The 21,765-nt window shown below is 45.9% G+C and overlaps 1 protein-coding gene across 1 annotated transcript in view; it reads right to left on the bottom strand.

Annotated features, from left to right (window-relative positions):
* Window positions 1-21,765, bottom strand: part of CNTNAP1 (contactin associated protein 1) — a 143,387-nt gene that overhangs the window by 79,633 nt on the left and 41,989 nt on the right. The window contains exon 4 of the mRNA XM_073683594.1: window positions 14,681-14,828. Within this exon, the coding sequence (XP_073539695.1) occupies window positions 14,681-14,828 (148 nt within the window). The remainder of the gene's footprint in view (window positions 1-14,680; window positions 14,829-21,765) is intronic.

Raw genomic sequence — 21,765 nt, 5'->3', positions numbered from 1 at the left:
TACCTCACTACAACTGGGCGGAAACGCAAGACAGCGACCCTGCCGTCCGACTGGTGAAGGAGATGCTGACTCGCCCGGAGGCTAGCCTGGAATCAGACGCTCCAGAGGAAGCCAAACAACTATGGGCAGAGAAGAGTCGACTGTTCCTTTACAAGGGGAAGTTGTGCCGCAGAATGGTTAACTCCAGGACGCATGAACTACTCTGGCAAGTAGTGGTGCCACGAAGAGACGCAGCCATGGTGATGGAGGCATACCACGACGGAGCTGGACACTTCGGGTGGAAAAAGCTGGAGTTCCTGCTGCGCGAGCGGTTCCACTGGGTAGGCATGAGGGGAACCATCGAGAAGTGGTGCAGAGACTGTGGCCCGTGCAATCTGAGAAGGAAGGACCGGGCCAGCCAGAAGACTCCCCTGCAGTCCATCGTCACCCGGCAACCGTTGGAACTGGTAGCCTTGGATCATGTAAAACTGACCCCCAGCAGAAGTGGCTACGTCTACGCGTTAACCATCGTGGATCATTACTCCCGGTTTCTGGTTGTCGTCCCCGTCAAGGACTTAACGGCTCGAACAGCAGCTAGAGCCTTCCAGCAGCACTTTTGCCGTCCACACGGGTACCCGGACCAAGTGCTGACGGACCAGGGACCTGCCTTTGAAGCGGAGGTCTTCCAGGAATTCTGCAATCTGTATGGCTGCCGGAAGATAAGGACGACACCCTACCATCCGCAAACTAATGGACTTTGTGAGAAAATGAACCAGGTGGTAATGGATCTTCTAAAAACGTTGCCCCTGGAAGAACGCAGTCTGTGGCCTGAGAAGTTGCCCGATCTGGTGGACCTATACAACCACATCCCGGTAGGTTCCACCAACTGTACCCCGGCTTACCTAATGAGGGCAAGACCTGGTAAGTTACCTGTTGACCTGGAAATGGGAGTCCTGACGCCCGAGGACACTTCACCAGAAACGGACTGGGACACAGAGAGGCAGCAGCAGTACCGGAAAGTACAGGAGAGCGTGGAGCGAAGTCTCTGTCAGGCTAGGGAAAGACAAGAGAAGACTTACAACCAGTATGCTCCCGCTGTTCCCCTGGTACCCGGAGAGCAGGTCTTGAAGAGGAAGAGACGGCTCCACAAGTTGGACGACCAGTGGGAGAAGGACCCGTACACCGTACTGCCCTCAAGCCACGAGAACCCGAAGGTCTGTACCATCAGTAAAGACGGAGGGGAAACCACAGCCATTGTATCCCGGGACCACCTGAAGAAGTGCCCCGAACAACTGAGGAACCCTGAGGAGGAACAGGAAGACCATCGACCCGTGGAAGAAAGGGAAGATATGGTTAGTACCGTGCTCGGGGACTTCCCTCGGTCTTGGACTCAAGTCAATGGTGCAGTTGTGGTACCCGTACTCACCTTCCTCCAACCATCATCCCAAGAACCTACGGAGCAACGGGTAGAGCTGGAAGAGCAGCCGGTCCAGGAGGCAGAAGACTCCACCCAAGCGGAACAGGAGAATCCACCCTCTGCTTATAGTGAGCCTGCCGTACCCCTAGTGAGACAAAGAGCCGGTAGACAGCTGCCCAGTTTACCCTTGACAGCTCCTACACCCTGTAGTTCAGGGCCAGACAGTCAGCTCCGTAGGTCCACTAGGGCCACTAGAGGCCAGTTACCCGCACGTTGGAGGATCTAAATGTTTAAGTTGTTTTACAATGTTTACCTGTTTATTGTTGCTTGTGTGTAATTTTGTGTTTCTAGTTGTTTTTAGGAGTCTTCGGTGGATTTACCGGGAATCCTTTGTATATAGTTGGAGCGTAACCCAGGATGGACTAGAGACTGTTAAGGACTCGGGGTAGGACAGACCCCTACCTGGTTACGTCTCCCTGTGTTGGTGAAATGGACACCTTTGCTTTTCTTCAAAGACTGCACCCGGTTGCGGACATCCGTGACCATCTTATTGTGTTTCCTTATTGTATTTTATTGTTCTTTGATATACCTTGTTATATTTTTCTAAAAAGTGTTTAGTCCCGGAGTACTAAATTTCACTAGGGGGGAGTGTGACACCCCAGGGGTCTGGTTGTCACAGTGATAGAGATATTACGTCTGAGAGCAGGTGGGAGGTCCTTTGGTCAGGGATCCTGTGCATGCCACACCTCCTGCCCAGCCTTGGGAGGGGAAGAACTTCCCCTGTATAAACCCGGGGCTGAGGCAGGGTTAGTGAGTCCAGGAAGAGTAGAGACAAGAGCAGCATAGGAAGCAGCAGAGTCACAAGGAGTCAGGGGCTGGCAGCTAAAGAGCTCGCCCTGACTAAGAAGATTCTTTACCGGACCCGGAGTCCGAGGCTGTGGGGACTAACTCCTACCCAGCAGCAGAATCCGTCAGGCAGGGGATTTCAGGTCCCCTGGCCCAGAAGCCCGAAGGCCCCGAGTCACCGGCCATACGGGTGAGTACCACACGGTACACTCAGGGACGTGGGCTACTTACATCAGCTTCTAGCAAGGTAGCCAGAAGAGTACAGTCAGCTTGGGAGGCCTACAACTACGCCTGGCCAGGGGAGATCCCATCTGCTCAAGGACTGACCAGGCCCCGTTCGCTAGCAAGTACTCCGGGAGGGTCTATCGTTGTTACCAGTAAAGACCCTGAACGCTACCATACCGTCTCTGAGTGGTTCCTGCTACCCCCATCATCCACGTCGGCTGCCCTGAGGCCATACCCCTCCCGTTGGGGGTTATACTATCACGCTGCACCATCCTTCCACCGGCCTCAGCGGTCTGCCCTGCAGCAGCAGCCCCCTGGCTGCATTCAACGGGTGGCGTAGTCATCAACCATTTTCTACCGCTAACAGACTGCCGTCCAGTTTGACTCCCTGGGCACGGACCGGGTCACCGCCACGAGACTACAACCCTAAACAGATCCGGCTCCGGGTAAGCTCCCGCGTGCGCAACGCAGCGCGACACAGGCCCAGGGGCGCGTCAATAGCACTGAGAGTGTCAGCATCTGTGTATCCCTCTGAGTGTTGTGCTTATCAGAACAATTTCCTGCAATCGGATTATCCCCAGAGTTAGTGAGACACAGTAGATGAACTAAGCCTTTCACTGCCATCATCAGTACTCCAAATGAGTATGTTCTGAAATCAATGCAGCTAATCACAGACAAATAGACTTAAAAACAGAAGTGGTTTGGAAGTCACTTAAATATAATTTTTCAACAGGAATTAAGAAAAATACCCTAGTAACTAGAGATGAGCGTTGTTCTGCTCGAACTGTTCGCCAATCTCAAATTCGAGCTGTTTTGGGCGGTGTTCGAGCCGTTCGGCGAACACGAACAATTTGAGAAAAATTCGGCTGTTCGAGGTTATGTTCGATAACTGTTCGTGCACCAAAATCATAACTGGATTTTTTCTCAGTAATGATGAAAATTAATGTTAATACGCAGTTTGAGTGTACAGCGGGGTGGGGGGAGGGGCAGGGGATGGATCTCTGCAGGAACAATGAAGATCTCCATTTTTTTTTTCTCTTTCCCGCATTTACAGTGGGGAGGTGCAATCTGTCAGCCTATCAGCAGCGCACACATGGAACAAAGTGCTTTTTTTCACACAAGCAAGGGCATGTGTCATTGGCAGTGTATGTCACATGTCCTTGCCCTATAAGACCAAGCCATTTTCCCCATCGCCACCATTTTCTCACTGCTGCAGCTGCGTGTTAGACGGCACCGCTGTTGCTGTGTGCGCTATACCTTGTTAATTTCAAGCCAATTTTCGCACAAATCTACAGATAGCTTGGGAGTAGGGAATAGTTGTGATTGCAGTCCTTTTAAGGACTAGGTTACAGCATTTCCTACGACTTTTATCAGGCAGGTCTGTGCTCTTAAATAGATAGATTGTGGGAGTAAAGACTAATTGTAATTGCAGTCCTTTTCAGGACTAGGTTACATCAGTTCCTATCAGTTTTTGCCAGGCAGGTCTGTGCCAGTGCTGTGCAAGTTTTTTTCACAGCATTTGGCTGAATCTAGCAAAGCTAACCCTTTTTGGCCTATTGCAGAGTGTGTTAGTCAGTGGAGTAGCCTATCTGTGTTGCAAGATATACCACCTGTGTATAGAATACCAATTTTTTTACTGCACCTAGTGAAGTAAAATCTTTTGGGCATAGCATCATTCTATTAGTCCATCTATACTGACCTCCATCAGGTTGCAAATTGAATATAATTTTTTTCTGCATCTAGCTCTGAAAAAATATTGGGCTTCTAGCTGTGTGTGGGACTTGCTGTATTAGTCCATCTATACTGACCTCCATCAGGTTGCAAACTGCATATATTTTTTTCTTCATCTACCTCTGAAAAAATATTGGGCTTCTAGCTGTGTGTGGGACTTGTTCTATTAATCCATCTATACAGACCTCCATCAGGTTGCAAACTGAATATATTTTTTTCTGCATCTACCTCTGAAAAAATATTGGGCTTCTAGCTGTGTGTGGGACTTGTTGTATTAGTCCATCTATACTGACCTCCATCAGGTTGCAAACTGAATATATTTTTTTCTGCATCTACCTCTGAAAAAATATTGGGCTTCTAGCTGTGTGTGGGACTTGTTGTATTAGTCCATCTATACAGACCTCCATCAGGTTGCAAACTGAATATATTTTTTTCTGCATCTACCTCTGAAAAAATATTGGGCTTCTAGCTGTGTGTGGGACTTGTTGTATTAGTCCATCTATACTGACCTCCATCAGGTTGCAAACTGAATATATTTTTTTCTGCATCTACCTCTGAAAAAATATTGGGCTTCTAGCTGTGTGTGGGACTTGTTCTATTAATCCATCTATACAGACCTCCATCAGGTTGCAAACTGAATATATTTTTTTCTGCATCTACCTCTGAAAAAATATTGGGCTTCTAGCTGTGTGTGGGACTTGTTGTATTAGTCCATCTATACTGACCTCCATCAGGTTGCAAACTGAATATATTTTTTTCTGCATCTACCTCTGAAAAAATATTGGGCTTCTAGCTGTGTGTGGGACTTGTTCTATTAATCTATCTATACAGACCTCCATCAGGTTGCAAACTGAATATATTTTTTTCTGCATCTACCTCTGAAAAAATATTGGGCTTCTAGCTGTGTGTGGGACTTGTTCTATTAATCCATCTATACAGACCTCCATCAGGTTGCAAACTGAATATATTTTTTTCTGCATCTACCTCTGAAAAAATATTGGGCTTCTAGCTGTGTGTGGGACTTGTTGTATTAGTCCATCTATACTGACCTCCATCAGGTTGCAAACTGAATATATTTTTTTCTGCATCTACCTCTGAAAAAATATTGGGCTTCTAGCTGTGTGTGGGACTTGTTGTATTAGTCCATCTATACTGACCTCCATCAGGTTGCAAACTGAATATATTTTTTTCTGCATCTACCTCTGAAAAAATATTGGTCTTCTAGCTGTGTGTGGGACTTGTTGTATTAGTCCATCTATACTGACCTCCATCAGGTTGCAAACTGAATATATTTTTTTCTGCATCTACCTCTGAAAAAATATTGGGCTTCTAGCTGTGTGTGGGACTTGTTCTATTAATCCATCTATACAGACCTCCATCAGGTTGCAAACTGAATATATTTTTTTCTGCATCTACCTCTGAAAAAATATTGGGCTTCTAGCTGTGTGTGGGACTTGTTGTATTAGTCCATCTATACTGACCTCCATCAGGTTGCAAACTGAATATATTTTTTTCTGCATCTACCTCTGAAAAAATATTGGGCTTCTAGCTGTGTGTGGGACTTGTTCTATTAATCCATCTATACAGACCTCCATCAGGTTGCAAACTGAATATATTTTTTTCTGCATCTACCTCTGAAAAAATATTTGGCCTTCTAGCAGTGTGTGGGACTTTCTCTATTAGTCCATCTATACTGACCTCCATCAGGTTGCAAATTAAAAATAATTTTTGGTCTGCATCTAGCTCTGAAAAAATATTTGGCCTTCTAGCAGTGTGTGGGACTTTCTCTATTAGTCCATCTATACTGACCTCCATCAGGTTGCAAATTAAAAATAATTTTTATCTGCATCTAGCTCTGAAAAAATATTTGGCCTTCTAGCAGTGTGTGGGACTTTCTCTATTAGTCCATCTATACTGACCTCCATCAGGTTGCAAATTGAATATAATTTTTTTCTGCATCTAACCCAGCCAATAGTTTTGGCCTAATACCACAGTTTGGCCACTCAGCTCTGCTCGGTTCCCATCCATTGTTTTTTTGTGCAAACAACTCCAGAGTTGTGAATTAGTTAACCACCAAAATGAGTGGAAAAAGGCCTGCTGCTGGTGGAAAGGGGAATAGGCGTGTTGGGAAGGGGAAAAAAGGTTGTGTCCGTGGGGTAGGTGTTAAAGCAACAGTAACATCTGCAGAAGAAAGACCATCTTCCAGCCAAACTAAAATGTCTACTTCTTTTAGCGGACAATGTGATAAGATACCTTTCTTACGGCCACGCCAATCGCTACAAATTCCAGATGAGGCACAAAAACAGCAGGTGCTTCAACGGATATCAAGTGCTCCTTTAAGTGGGCTCTCCTCCACATCAACTTCAACATCACAAATACTCCAGTCCTCAAAGGTGTCACCCCAATCGCACTTGCTTCCTCACAGCTCCAAAATCTCCAGCTGCCCGTCTGAGTATGAGGTAGAACAGATGGTTGAGTCTGCAGAGCTGTTTACTCATACTATAGCCTGGGAATCAGAGGTCGACTCCAGCGCTTCTGTGAATCCAGACGAGGAAATGATCTGCACTGATGCCCAGAATCTTTATGAGTCGGATCCAGGACCAGACGCAGAAGGTTCTGACCATAATGTAGACCCTCATTCCCAAACTGTAACTCCTGTTGGTGAAGACAATGAGGAAGACGATGATAAGACTCAAATACCTGATTGGAGCGACAACTTTAGTTTTTTGTCAGGGCAGGAACAGGTTGGCTCTGAGGACGACGGGTGTGATAACGCACAGGGTGATGATGATGAGGTTGGAGATCCCACTTACTGTCAACCCACAGTCAGCCAAGAGATGAGGTCAGCAGAGGAGGTGGAGGAAGATGCTAGTGACGACGAGGTCAGGTTGCGCCTTCCTGGACAGAGACGTAGTACTGGAAGCACGTCAACAACTGCATCCTCAAACACAACTCTGCCTCTCACCACAAGTCGTGGTGGCTCTTCAGGTCGCATGGGTGCTAAGCCTTGCATAGCCTGGGCATTTTTTCAGATCGATAAAGATGACCCAACTCGTGTTATCTGTAACATTTGTCAGCAAAAGCTAAGTAGAGGCCAAAAAATACATAGTTTGAGTACTTCATGCATGAACCGGCACATGGACATGAAGCATAAGTTGCAGTGGGAAGCTCAGTGTGCTACAATGCGGCCTAGCCAACCACCGTCTGCCACATCTTGTGCATCCGCGGCCTCTTCATCCTCTGTGACTGGGGGGACAGCAGTCACACCTGTTTTGGGGCGCAGACCTGCCACCTCTTTACCCGCAACAGCCAGCGTGATTGGCAGGTCATCATTTTCTTTGGAGGTGGTAACACCAGCTGGTGTTGAGCGCTGTCCGACATCGATAGCACCACCTTTGGATCAAGGCAACCTAACATGTCCGCCTGCATCTTCCTCACAGACCGGCAGTTTGCCGGGGACACCCTTATCAACCCCGTCTAAGCACAATAGCCAGCCCTCGGTCCCTCAGATGTGGACAAGTAAAAGACCATTTCCTCCTAGCCATGAGAAAGCTAAGAGGTTGAATTTCACCATCTGCAAGCTCTTGGCTACAGAAATGCTGCCTTTCCGCCTGGTGGACACAGAGGATTTTCGAGACCTTATGTCCGTCGCAGTGCCCCAGTACCAGATGCCCAGTCGGCACTACTTCTCAAAGAAAGGTGTGCCTGCGCTCCACCAGCATGTCGCACACAACATCACCGCTTCTTTGAGAAACTCTGTGTGTGACAGGGTGCATTTCACCACAGACACTTGGACGAGTAGGCATGGACAGGGGCGTTACATGTCGCTGACTGGGCACTGGGTAACTATGGTGACAGCAGGACAAGGGGCTGCTGTCCAAGTCTTGCCGCCCCCACGAGTTGTGCGTCAATCCTCTTTATCTCAAAGTTCCTCCACTGCTTCTGCCTCCTCAACCTCCTCTCGGTCTTCCACCTGCACCCAAAGCCTGTCTGGTCATGCCACAAGCTTTCTAACTGCGCAGAAGGGATCCTGCACACCTCCTTACTATGCTGGCAGTAGGGCTCAACGTCATCAGGCGGTTTTTACATTGAAATGTCTGGGAAATGTGAGTCACACAGCTGAGGAGTTGTGGTCAGCTCTGGAGAACCAATTTCATGAATGGTTGTCTCCACTGGACCTGAAACCAGGGAAGGCCGTGTGCGACAATGCTGCAAACCTGGGTGCGGCCCTTCGCCGGGGCAATGTCACACACGTGCCTTGTATGGCTCACGTGTTGAACCTGGTTGTCCAGCAATTTTTAGCCCACTATCCCAGACTAGATGGCCTTCTGCAGAGGGCACGGTCGCTGTGTGCTCACTTCCGCCGTTCGCATCCCGCAGCTCAGCGACTTACATCTCTACAGAAGTCGTTGGGCCTGCCACTTCACCGGCTAAAATGCGATGTGCCTACCCGGTGGAATTCAACTCTGCACATGTTGCAGCGACTGTGGCAGCACCGACAAGCCCTGGTGCAATACGTTCTGACGTATAGCCTGGGCCAACGAGATCCAGAGGTGGGGCAAATCACGCTGGAGGAGTGGTCTCAGATCAGGGACCTATGCACCCTTCTGCACAGTTTTGAAATGGCGACGAAGATGTTTAGTGCTGACGATGCCATTATCAGCATGACTATTCCGGTGATTTACATGCTGGAGCACATGTTAAACAGAATTCGGAGTCAGGTGGTGGCACAAGAGGAGGTGGAGGAAGTAGAGGAGGAGGAGTTGTATGCGGAAGGGCTAACATCTGCAAGGTCCAGACGGTCGGCAGCACCAAGGCGGCAGGCATGTGAGGGTGGGGGAGATGGTTTTACCAGGGCGCATGGTAGCAGCCAAACTAGTGAGGAAGGTGCAGGAGCCCAGGAAGAAGTGGAGGACGAACTGATGGAAGACTCATCAGATGAGGGAGACCTTGATCACATTTCTGTTGTGCGAGGTTGGGGGGAGAGGACAGAGGAAGGAAGCATGATTGTTACCTCGCCACCAACACAACAGGGACTTGGTGCTCCTGGATGCGCAACACACATGAGTGCCTTCTTGCTGCACTACCTGCAACATGACCCTCGAATTGTGAGAATTAGAAATAATCCTGACTACTGGGTTGCCACACTGTTAGATCCCCGGTACAAAAGTAAATTTGCAGAAATTATTCCTGCCATAGAAAGGGATGCACGCATGCAGGAGTATCAGCAGAGACTGTTGCAGAATCTTACATGTGCTTTTCCACAAAATACCAGTGGTGCACGTAGTGAATCTCACAGTTCCAACTTGCCAACCGTGGGACCGTCAAGTGTTCAGCACTCAAACCGTAACAGAACCACAGTATCTGCTGGTAACATCAATTTTGCGGAATCATTTCACCACTTTTTTAGCCCATCCTTTGCAAGGCCACAGGAGACAAGAAGTCTGACACATAGTCAACGCCTAGAGACGATGGTACAGGAGTATCTCCAAGTAAACATTGAAGCCATGACTGTGTCACTGGACCCTTGCTCTTTTTGGGCTTCCAATCTGGATAAATGGCCGGAGCTAGCCACTTACGCCTTGGAGATCTTGTCATGCCCCGCAGCCAGCGTTCTGTCTGAACGTGTGTTCAGCGCTGCTGGTGGTGTGCTGACAGATAAGCGCACGCGGCTCTCCACTGATAATGTAGACAGACTCACGTTCATAAAGATGAACAAATCATGGATCCGAAACGACTTTTCTACCCCTGTGTCATCCTGGGGAGAGTAAAAGCTTGATGATTGGTTAAAATCACCCTACCAACCGTTTTAAGCTTTCAAATTACTAATCATGTTTATCTGTATCTTGGCTGGAAAATAATTTGGGCTTTGTAGCAGTGTGCAGCACTGATCCTATTAGGCCATCTATACTAAAGCTTCACCAGATTTAAAATTAATAATAATTTTTAGCTGCATCTAGCCCGGAAAATAATTTTGGGGCTCCGAGATGCGCAAGACACATAAGTGCCTTCTTGCTGCACTACCTGCAGCATGACCCTCATATTGTCAGAATTCGAAGTAATCATGACTACTGGGTTGCCACACTCTTAGATCCCCCAAACTTTTCGATCAACCTTTTCATTTTAATAAAGACCAAAAAATGGTCATTTTTGAAATTATAAGCATTAGCAGGTTGTTAGAAACTGAAATCAAACAGTTTTCAACTCAAAACTTTATTCTAGGTGAAGTTACATTTTCACATAGGACCCCTTGTTCGAAAGGAGCTTCTGAACTCTCTCGTCCATTGAATTTGTCAGGTTTTGGATGGTTTCTGCTTCAATTGTTTTGCATGAGGACAGAATACCCTCCCAGAGCTGTTGCTTAGATGTGAACTGCCTCCCGCCATCATAGACACTCCTTTTAATGATGCTCCAAAGGTTCTGAATGGGGTAGAGGTCAGGGGAGCATGGGGGTCACACCATAAGTTTGTCCCCTTTTATGCCCATATCAGCCAGAGATGCAGATGTTTTATGTGCAGCATGAGATGGTGCATTATCATGCAGAAAAATGATCTTGCTGTGAAATACACGGTTCTTCTTCTTGAACCATGGCAGGAAGTGCTGTTTGAGAAAATCCACATACATTATGGAGTTCATCTTTAGCGCCTTCAGGGATCCTAAAGGGGCCGACAATCTCTCTCCCCATGATTCCAGCCCAAAACATTACTCCACCTCCTCCTTGTTGGCGCTGTAGCCGTGTTTGCGTGGGGTGTCCATCAACCAGCCATCCTCCACTCCATCCATCTGGACCATCGAGCGCTGCACGGCACTCATCCGTGAACAAAACAGTTTTGAAATCAGTCTTCATGTAATGTTTGGCCCACTGGAGCCGTTTCTGCTTGTGTGAAGTGGATAGAGGAGGTCGACAGGATGGCGTATGCACAGCTGCAAACCTCTGAAGGACCCTGCATCTTGTTGTTCGGGGGACGTTGGAGGCACAAGCAGCTTCAAAAACTTGTCTGCTGCTATGACAAGGCTTTTTTGCCGCTGCTCTTTCAACCTGACATAATTGCCTGTAGGAAAGAGTCCTCAATTTGCCCTTATCAGCACGCACACGTGTGTACTGTGAATCAGCTACATACTTCTTGATTGCCAAGACACTTCATCCTGATCATCGCACAATGTTGATTGTAGTCATGCCTTGACCTAAACACTCCACAATTTGTTGCTTCTCAGCAGCCGACACATCCTTTTTCTTTCCCATTTTGGCAGAAAATGTAGGCTGCTTAATAATGTGAGACAGCCTTCTTAAGTAGTCTTGCCTTTCATTGGACACACCTGCCAAACTAATTAGCACAGGTGTCTGCAATTGCTTACAGTGATATAAAGAGCCCTGACACACATCACCATCAATGAGTTTAACTGACAAACAAACAAATTCTTCCCTTATCACTCCTAAACACTTTTTGCATAATAATTTGGAACACAGTGTACATGTGCTTTTCCACAAAACACCAGTGGTTCACGTAGTGAATCTTACAGTTCTAACTTGCCAACCGTGGTCTGTATGGAGTTGTTCAATAAAGGGCCCAAAATTAAGATAACATAGATGGGAGAGGTCTCTATGAATAGGAATTCCTAAGTATTTAATACCCTGTGAGGGCCAGGCAAAGGGAAAGTTGGACTGGATGGAATCCTATATGGATTTGGGGAGGGAGACATCGAGGGCCTCAGACTTCGCTGCATTGATTTTAAAATTTGACCATGTAACAAAGTGATCTATTTCAGCCATAACAGCATGGATGGATATATGTGATTGAGTGATATATACTAGGACATCATCAGCAAATAGAGAGCACTTGTACTCGGTGCCTCCCACCTCAATCCACCTAATATTGGGGTTATGGCGAATTGATGAGAGCAGGTGCTCCGTCACTAGGATGTATAAGAGAGGGGACAGAGAACATCCCTGCCTTGTCCCATTGGTGATTGTGAAAGGTGATGAAAATGTTCTGACGCGCCCCCTGGGCCTTGGGACACCCGGAGCCGGACCCTTTTTGGTGGATGCTGGTGGTTGTAGTCTCCATGGCGGCAACCCGGTTCCGTGGCTCAGGGCGGTCAAACCAGTGGCGGAACTATTTATGTGGTTTTGATGTTTAAATGTCCGACTACGCCACCCGTGGATTGCGGTCAGAGTGAACCGCCGCTCCAGGGCAGACCGCTGAGGCTGGTGTTGTGGGTGCAGCAGAGCGTAGCATAACTCCCCACGGGAGGAGTATAGCCTCAGGGCAGTGTATGCGGAGGATGGGGGTGATGGTGCAGGGCAGCAGCAGTAATGACACGGAGTCAGTGATGCAGTCCAGGGCCTTTACTCACAGTTCTTATTATCCAGACCACGTCTGCAGGTAACGGCTGCCCACGTCGTACTGTGCTCACCAGGTGAGGGGCTCAGACAACTCCCAGATAACTTTGGAGTGCTTCACAGGACCCCCTTTGTGTGTCCTTTGTCTGGCCTTTCTTACCAACCCTTCTGTCCGGCTGCCTCGGGCCTCCTCTTGGTAAACTTGGCGCCAGTTTCCCTGACCCTATGTGGTGCCTTCCTAGCGGGTGTAGCGAGGGGCTGCGCCACATAAAATGTCACAGCCTCCTGTTTCTAGCTGAGGGTCGTTTCCTGCCTCCACTAGTTTCGGGGACCGGTCTCCCCCTTTGGCCTGACCCCTCCACGCAGGTGGATTCAGGCGTGCGGTGGTGACTCGCCCGTCCGCACCCCTGAGATCCCTTCGTTCCTCGTTCCTGGAGCCTTCTCCGCTCCTCTTCCTTCCTTCTCCCTCTTCCAGGCCTGGGCCTCTGTTACTAGGCCCGCCTCCGGAGCAGAGCTCATGCAGAGCCCCTGCTCCCTGCCACTTCTGCTCAGACTTCTCTGCACTGAACTAAGATGGTGCCCACCTTTTATACTCCCTTCTCAATGCACCCAGGAACTGCTTCCTCCCTGCTCCTGCACTACAGGGTTCCCCTTCCTCAGTGTTCCCTCCCCCCACTCCAGCCAGGGACAGGGACTGTCGTGCCCATCTCAGGGGCATATTGGTCGCCCTGCCCCACGGCAATGTGGTGTAATGCATGCAGGTGTCGGGTCCTGATCCACACTACATCCTTACCTTTAGAGTGATATATCACACCTCTGGGTGAGGTGCAATACCTCTGTAGCAACCGAGCCCTCAGGGTGCTACAGTTCCATTTATCTTCAGCCTAGGTGACGTATTGCGATACAGGGCCGTGATTTTGGCTATAAAAGGGTCCCCTAGACCCCTACCCCAAGCTTTTTAAGAGAATCATATATGGCGTGCCAGGAGACTCTATGGAATGCTTTCTCAGCATCCAACGAGAGTATCTAATTACAAATTTTTAACTGCATCTAGCCCAGGAAATACTTTGTGCCTAGTAGCAGGGTCTGCTAGTCAGCGGATTATCCCGGCTGTTAAGCAAGCTACACCACCTGTAGTTTGGACACTTCATTTTTTCAAAGGAAATGCTTCGGGACCACGGGATACTCAGTGAAGAGCATCAGGAGGCACCCCAAGGCATAGGGGCTGGGACTGGCAGTAGGATGCCTTGCGGTGGACAGCCGAGCTCGATCCTTATAAAAGCTTTTTAACTGCAGCAGCTTTAGTGGACGCTACTGGAGCTGGAATTACGCGGCTGCTGGCATGAGACTTGCCCTCCAATAGATCCTTGTAAATGGATTTAAAGTGTATTTATTCAAATTAGAGAGACAATTTAAATTAAAAAGCTTAGAGCTGCCTCCACCACAGGGGGGCTCGCTCGACCCACCAGCGGACAGGCACCAGTATTGGGAGAGGGGGGCTGGCCGTCAGGGTTCACCGCGGCTCTGGCACAAACCCGGCGACACGGAGGTGGCACGGGCAGGAGCGGACTGAACGTGTCGGCTTCTCACTTTTTGGATTTTAGAAGGGCATGACATGCCTATATCTGTGTCTCCCCCTCCTTTTACTCCTCCACCTCTTTTCTTTTCGCATGACTATATGTACTTGTCACTTTTCCATGTGTTTGTTGTGTCTTCTGAGCAGTTTGTCAGCTTTTGGACACCTTTGAAGGTGTTTTCTATGTGTTTCTATGTGTTTTTGTTTGCCTGCCATTGGTTTTAACGGTGTTCGAAGGTGTTCGACGAACAGTTCGACGAACAGTTCGGCGAACACACGGGTGTTTGACGAACCGAACGGAACTCGAACACTACGGGGGTGGCTCAACACTACTAGTAACGTGATTTGCAAAGTTTCATAACTTTCTATGCTATATAAAGAATAAGTTTTGTTACTCTTTACCTTTGACTGAAATGCATTCATCAAGAAAAGCAAGACAATAACTATCCTATTATTTTGAAGAAATAATTGGGGATATAAAAAGAAGAACAGAACACATTTACATTTTTTGTAACAAAAACACAGAAAAGAGAAGAGCCTTGTAGCTTTTTAAATGTCAACTTACTACTTTCACAGCCATAAAGTGCAACCCGAAGCCCAATCTTTCCCCGAGGATTCCAGGCTATAGGAATAAAACGAACATAGCGTGCCTTTATGGGATAGTGTAGGCGGTGCTCTGTCACCCCTGTAGAATTGACATTACCAAAAAATGTCTGTTCAAAAACATAAGGAAGAAAAATGTAAGCAATGCAGGTGCCAACTCGTTTTACAACGCTCAATATTATTCACCAATATAGTGCAATAAACTTAAAATGCTAATAAACTAATTTCTAGGATTAAATTAAAGAAGTTGTTCAGTACTTTTGATTAATGCCCCAATGTCCACAAATATATTTACCTTGGGTCCATAAGTGTTTTTGTAATTACCTTGCTGTGTCTTTATGGCCTGTGAGCGGCGCTATCGTGGGCCGACATTGGGGCATTTGTCAAAAGTACTGGACAACTCCTTTAAGAAACCCATGGACTTCTACATGAAGCAAACAGTTGCTTACTTGAGCCTTAATAACCAAGCATTGGGGAGTGTTTTATGGCATAACAACATCAATAAGTATGGCATTCAATCCGAATCCTCTGAACAAAACTTCGAATGCTTATCAATCATATGCTTATATATGAAAAATAAAACGCCACAATTGTATGTAAGTAAAACATCACTAAGCAAATATTAATTTACATGTTGTGGTAAGGGTCACTATATAGCCCTAGTCTTAAGGAGATGTCCTTGTAAACAGCGGTACTCTTGTTCATGGACTGCTAATGAAAGCTGCAGCGCATGCAATGAAGGATTACGTTCTGACGCTAGCCAGTGCCAGCATTTGGACATATTTTATGGGTGGAGTCAGCGTGCTCCGCGCTCCCGTCCCATTTATAAAGACAGCCACCACAACGTCTCCTATGTGATGCTCCAGCTGAGCGTCTCCTATGTAATGTATATGCTCCAGTCTCTCCTAAGTGATGTATATGCCCCAGCATCTCCTATGTGATGTATATGCTCCAGCCCCAACGTCTCCTATGTGATGTACACTACCGTTCAAAAGTTTGGGGTCATTTAGAAATTTCATTATTTTTGAAAGAAAAGCACTTTTTTTTTTCAATGAAGCTAACATTAAATGAATCATAAATACACTCTATACATTGTTAATGTGGTAAATGACTATTCTAGCTACAAACGTCTAGTTTTTATTGCAATATCTACATAGGTGTATAGAGGCCCATTTCCAACAACCACCATTCCAGTGTTTTAATGGTACATTATGTTTGCTAACTGTGGAAGAAGGCTAATGGATGTTTAGAAAACCCTTGCACAAGTATGTTAGCCCAGCTGAAAACGGTTTGGCTGATTTGAGAAGCTATAAAATTTACCTTCCTTTGAGCTAGTTGAGAATCTGGAGCATTACATTTGTTTGTTCTATGAAACTCTCAAAATGGCCAGAAAAAGAGAACTTTCATGTGAAACTCAACAGTCTATTCTTGTTCTTAGAAATGAAGGCTATTCCATGCGAGAACTTGCCAAGAAACTGAAGATTTCCTACAACGGTGTGTACTACTACCTTCAGAGGAGAGCACAAACAGGCTCTAACCAGAGTAGAAAGAGAAGTGGGAGGCCTCGCTGCACAACTGAGCAACAAGACAAGTACATTAGAGTCTCTAGTTTGAGAAATCGACGCCTCACAGCTCCTCAACTGGCAGCTTCATTAAATAGTACACGCAAAACGCCAGTGTCAACGTCTATAGTGAAGTGGCCACTCCAGGATGCTTGTCTTCAGGGCAAAGTGGCAAAGAAAAAGCCATATCTGAGATTGGCTAATAAAAGGAAAAGATTAATATGGGCAAAAGAACACAGACATTGGACAGAGGAAGATTGGAAAAAAGTTTTATGGACAGACGAATCAAAGTTTGAGGTGTTTGGATCAAACAGAACAACATTTGTGAGACGCAGAACAACTGAAAAGATGCTGGAAGAGTGCCTGACGCCATCTGTCAAGCATGGTGGAGGTAATGTGATGGTCTGGGGTTGCTTTGGTGCTGGTAAAGTGGGAGATTTGTACAAGGTAAATGGGATTTTGAATAAGGAAGGCTATCACTCCATTTCGCAACGCCATGCCAAACCCTGTGGACAGCGCTTGATTGAAGCCAAATTCATCCTACAACAGGACAATGACCCAAAGCACACCTCCAAATTATGCATGAACTATTTAGGGAAGAAGCAGGCAGCTGGTATTCTATCTGTAATGGAGTGGCCAGCGCAGTCACCAGATCTCAACCCCATTGAGCTGTTGTGGGAGCAGCTTGACCGTATGGCACGCAGAAAGTGCTCATCAAGCCAATCCAACTTGTGGGAGGGGCTTCAGGAAGCATGGGGTGAAATTTCTCAAGATTATCTCAGCAAATTAACAGCTAGAATGCCAAAGGTCTGCAATGCTGTAATTGCTGCAAAGGGAGCATTCTTTGACGAAAGCAAAGTTTGAAGGAGAAAATTATTCTTTCAAATAAAAATCATTATTTCTAACCTTGTCAATGTCTAGACTGTATTTTCTATTCATTTTGCAACTCATTTGATAAATAAAAGTATTTCATGGAAAACACTAAATTGTCTGGGTGACCCCAAACTTTTGAACGGTAGTGTATATGCTCCAGCCACAGCATCTCCTATGCGATTTATATGCAAAAGCCCCGGTGTCTCCTGTGATGTATATACTGAAATCTCAGTGTCTGCTATGTGATGTATATACAAGCCTCAGTGTATCCTATGTCATGTATAGAGCATTTTTGGTGTCTTCAATGTGATGTATATGCCTGAGCACCAGTATCTCTTATGTGCTATATATACTCCAGGGCCAGTGTCTCCGATGTGATGTATATGCACCAGCCCTGGTGTCTCCTGAGATGCATACACAGCAGTGTCTCCTATGTGATGTATATACCAAAGTCTAGGTATCCAATGTCATTTATAGTGCAGTCTCAGTGTCTCCAATGTGATGTATACAGCAGTAGAAACATCATCAACACCACCTAATATCTCACGCCTCACGAAAGAGAAGCAACTTCAGCCATCACATTAGCGGTGAGTTAATTAAATGTTTGACAAAATATAGCAGGATAAGTTTCAAGTTGATAATTTTGTACGGCCTGCGGATGATGTTACAAATATCCAAATGGCCCTTGGTAGAAAAACGTTTCCCAATCCCTCCTTTGAAGGGTTATTTCCAATAAAGACGTTATTCCCAGCCTAGAGGTAAGGAATAACTTGCTGATAGCTGGGGGATCTGACCTCTACAAACCCGTCCTGAATAGAGTGGAGGAGCGTCTGCTTAACCTACCATTGGAAGAGCCAGTAATGGCCGAACAATGTGCGCAACAATCCCATAGACTATGCATGGAGTGGAAATCGAACATGCCCACATCTCCCCCTTTAGGACGGGGCTGCAGATCCCTGATCTAAGGTTTGCTGGGGGTCCAGGAGGTCAGACCGACAATGATCACAAACCTGTCACCAAACAGGTGTAAATTATGAATTTATTGCTCTGTTTTCAAAAACTAAAAAAAATCTCCATTGTATATAACACTTTCTACTCAATCTCTATTAACTTACTAGCAATCATTGAAACCTAGTTTTGACACTGCCTCCCTTCCTGCTATGAGGTTGTGTACTTCAGCACATTAATAGGCAGGCAATAAGCAGAGTAGGGGCACAGGTACATGCCTTTCCCAAAAAGCCCTTATTCCTCCAGTCTCCGCTCTCATTTTCTCATCCTGTGAAGCGCACACTATCAGATGTATCTGCATGATGTATTTACTGTGCCTCAGGCTCATCCAGTCTTTTTATTGATCACTTTGCGGTTGGGCTCACACACTTCCGCTTCTATGAATTACTCACACTCATTCTGCGTGATTTTAAAATCCCCATTGATAAATCACTGTCCCCTTCAGTTTATAATCTCCTTTCTTTAATCTCATAGCTAGCATTTTCCATGCTCACTCCCTCCCCAACACATGACTTGCTTGATCTGATCTTGAATCTATGTTTTATTCCCGATTTCTTGATATTAACTTATCCATTGTCAAATCACTACTTTATTTTCTTTACTAATTTATTACCTTTCGTCCTGTGCCCATACACCTTTTATAACTATTGGGCGACTCCACTGAATTCAGTGAGTTCAGATGACTTTAATCTAATGTGTATGGGAGCCTTTAAGATCGTTTTATACAGACAGATTTTATGCCCTAAACGAGTGTCAACTGATGATATAGCAAAGCAATCTCGCTCATTTAGCTCTGACCACACTTTAAACGGGAAGTCCGAAGGCTTCCTCACATGTTCCACTCTCTGCTGCAGTTGCACAAGGTTCATTTTGAGTCCCCTCCTGGTTTTCCTTCACAATTCCTTTTGAACAGGTTTGCTTTTCAGTACTATTTTCATGCTGATGGCACCCAACTAAATACATCTTCCCTAGACATTTCTTCTGTTCTCCTAAAAAGCATTAATGAGTGTCTGTCAGACGTCTCTGCGCCGGTTATGTCTTCTCTATATCTGAAAGGTAAATTTCTAAATCCGTGCTCTTCTGTTTCCTCCATCATTTTCTCTGCTGAAACCTAATATCTCCATGTCTCTCTGTTACAAAAACTACCCTACACACTCTTCATATCTAATGTCTTTCAGTCAAATTCACCTTAATCCTTCACATTCATATCTTTAACTTTTGTGTCGCTACATTCAGTGAGCCACAGCTTTTTCCCCGTCAATGTAGTTGTATTTTTCAATATCAACATTTTGGGGTACATATAACTTTTATATTTTTAAAGAGGTTGCCCACTACTTTAGCATTGATGACCTATCCATAGGATAGGTCATCAATATTTGATCGGCCGGGGTCCGAAACCCGGCACCCTCACCAATCAGCTGTTATCTGAGTTGGCGGCCGCCGCTGGGCAGAAGTACTCACTTGCAGAGTTGGACGTCTTCTGTTAGTGGCCAAGGCTTGGTACTACACATCTGCCTCCTATTCACATCAATAGGAGGCAGATGTGTAGTACCCTGCCGCGGCCACTATCAGAAGACAGCCAGCTCCGCAAGTGAGTACTTCTGGCCAGCGGCGGCCGCTGACTCCGATAACAGCTGATCGGTGGGGGTGCCGGGTGTCGGACCCCGGCCGATCAGACATTGATGACTTATCCTACGGATAGGTCATCAATGCTAAAGAAGTGGACAACCTCTTTAAGCCTATAGGGGCTTACTTCGAGTTCAGACATTTTTAAAATAGCTTCATTTTTTATTACATATGCATTATCAAGTAACTTTTATTATTGTTAGAGGGTGTAAGGTTGCAGCTGGACAGATCATGGACGGGAGATATGTGTCCCCAATGTGCCAAGCCTTGGTGATGTAGGACTCGGAAAGCAGGCTCCAGCACATATAGTCCTGAATGACATTTAATGGGCCCGGATTATAGGGCCAGGTTTTACGAGCAGCTGAAAGAGCTGGGGGGGGGAACAGCTGCTCACTTACCTCCAGTCCAGGTCTTGGAAGGCTGATTTAAGACAGCTGCGCCTGTCTCACTCTGTCTGTGTGTTGCGCAAGGTGAGCAAGCCTTGCATGTGCAGCTCAGACGTTGCTGAAGGCAGAGAAAAGCACTTCACTTAAACGGCCGAGGCCGTGCTGTATGGACGTGTTACTTTGAGTTTTGTTTCTGTTATACCTTTTTGTGCCAGATAGAGGCGGTTATCATTTGTTACCCTGACCGGTTTATGAACATGGAATAAACTGCCTGTTTATTTGCACCAACGAACTGCATCCCTGTGTGAACCTGTGCCTACCACAGAGCCGACTCTCCACAAGGCGTAAAGTCATTGTTTTAGCTTACGTTTATAGATAGCTACACAGGCCTCAATACCATATACTGTATGTGTATTTTAACATTTAAAAAAGGGCTGGGTGGTTTTCTATTAATCAATAACATTTTGGTTTATAAATAATCTAACGATAGTGAATGCATAACTGTTCCAGAAAGTTTGATCTTGATGAACCTATATCTTTATTCAATCTATGTAAATGTGTAACTATTTTTTTACTATTTGGCAAAATAAAAACACTTTTTAAATATTTAGAAAAAAAATGATTACCTATTAAATCAAACTACGTGACTTCACAATGCAATCATCTGATCATATTATCAGCGTACCAAAGCATTATAGCCCGTCAGTAATTCATAACACTAATCCGGGTTCTAATCATTTCTCACCTAGACTACTATAAATCACGACTATCTGGCACTCTACCACACAGACTGACACCATGCCAATCCATGAAGGCTGCAGTGAGGATGGTCTTTCTGCCTACTTGCTTCCTTGCAGAATTAAATTAAAAACACTATCACACGTCTCTGCGTTCAATGACCTACAACTTTCATTCTCACTTATTAGGCTACGTGCCCATGATATAGCAGCAGCATATTTTCGCTGCTATATCATCCAGCGTCTCCGCAACAGAAATTGACATGCTGCGGCCTGTAAAGCTGCGCCGCCGGTGAGTTTACGCAGCGTCAAATAGAAGCACAGAGGGCATTGGATTTCTATAAATCCCATCCACTGTGCCTCTGATGTGAGCTGCGTCCAAACCACTGCTATTACGGATCGTGGGCACGTAGCCTTACTCACTCCCGTCTGCTGGACTTCTGTGCTGCACCTATTGTGTGGAACAAGCTGCCCTGTACCATTTGACAAGACGAGAAGAAAGTTTTTTCTAATCTTTGTCAGGCAGGACATGCAAATCCATGATGCACTGCAAAGACCGAAGTCAGCAGTAATAATCCATAGGAAACAAGCAACAGAAGTGACATGCTGCATATCTGAAAATTACCTATTGATTTTTTTTTTATACTTTCAGATGGAATTTAAGAAGATCCTTCAATATATTTATATCACCAGCAAAAAAATGACAAAAATCTGGCAAATGGGAATTCATTCTCTTGAATTGAAAATGTATTATGATGTTCTAATAGTCCAGCTGAAACAGTATGGACATATTATATGCGTATATTATGTTCAGTGTATACATATTCTGTGCTATAGATATCTGCTAAGAACAAA

This window comes from Phyllobates terribilis, unplaced genomic scaffold (assembly GCF_046119375.1).
Source record: "Phyllobates terribilis strain yellow unplaced genomic scaffold, ASM4611937v1 Scaffold_5__5_contigs__length_657084704, whole genome shotgun sequence".
Lineage (NCBI taxonomy): Eukaryota > Metazoa > Chordata > Amphibia > Anura > Dendrobatidae > Phyllobates > Phyllobates terribilis.
Note: the sequence above shows the minus strand (reverse complement) of the source record. Positions and strands in the feature narration are given on the sequence as shown.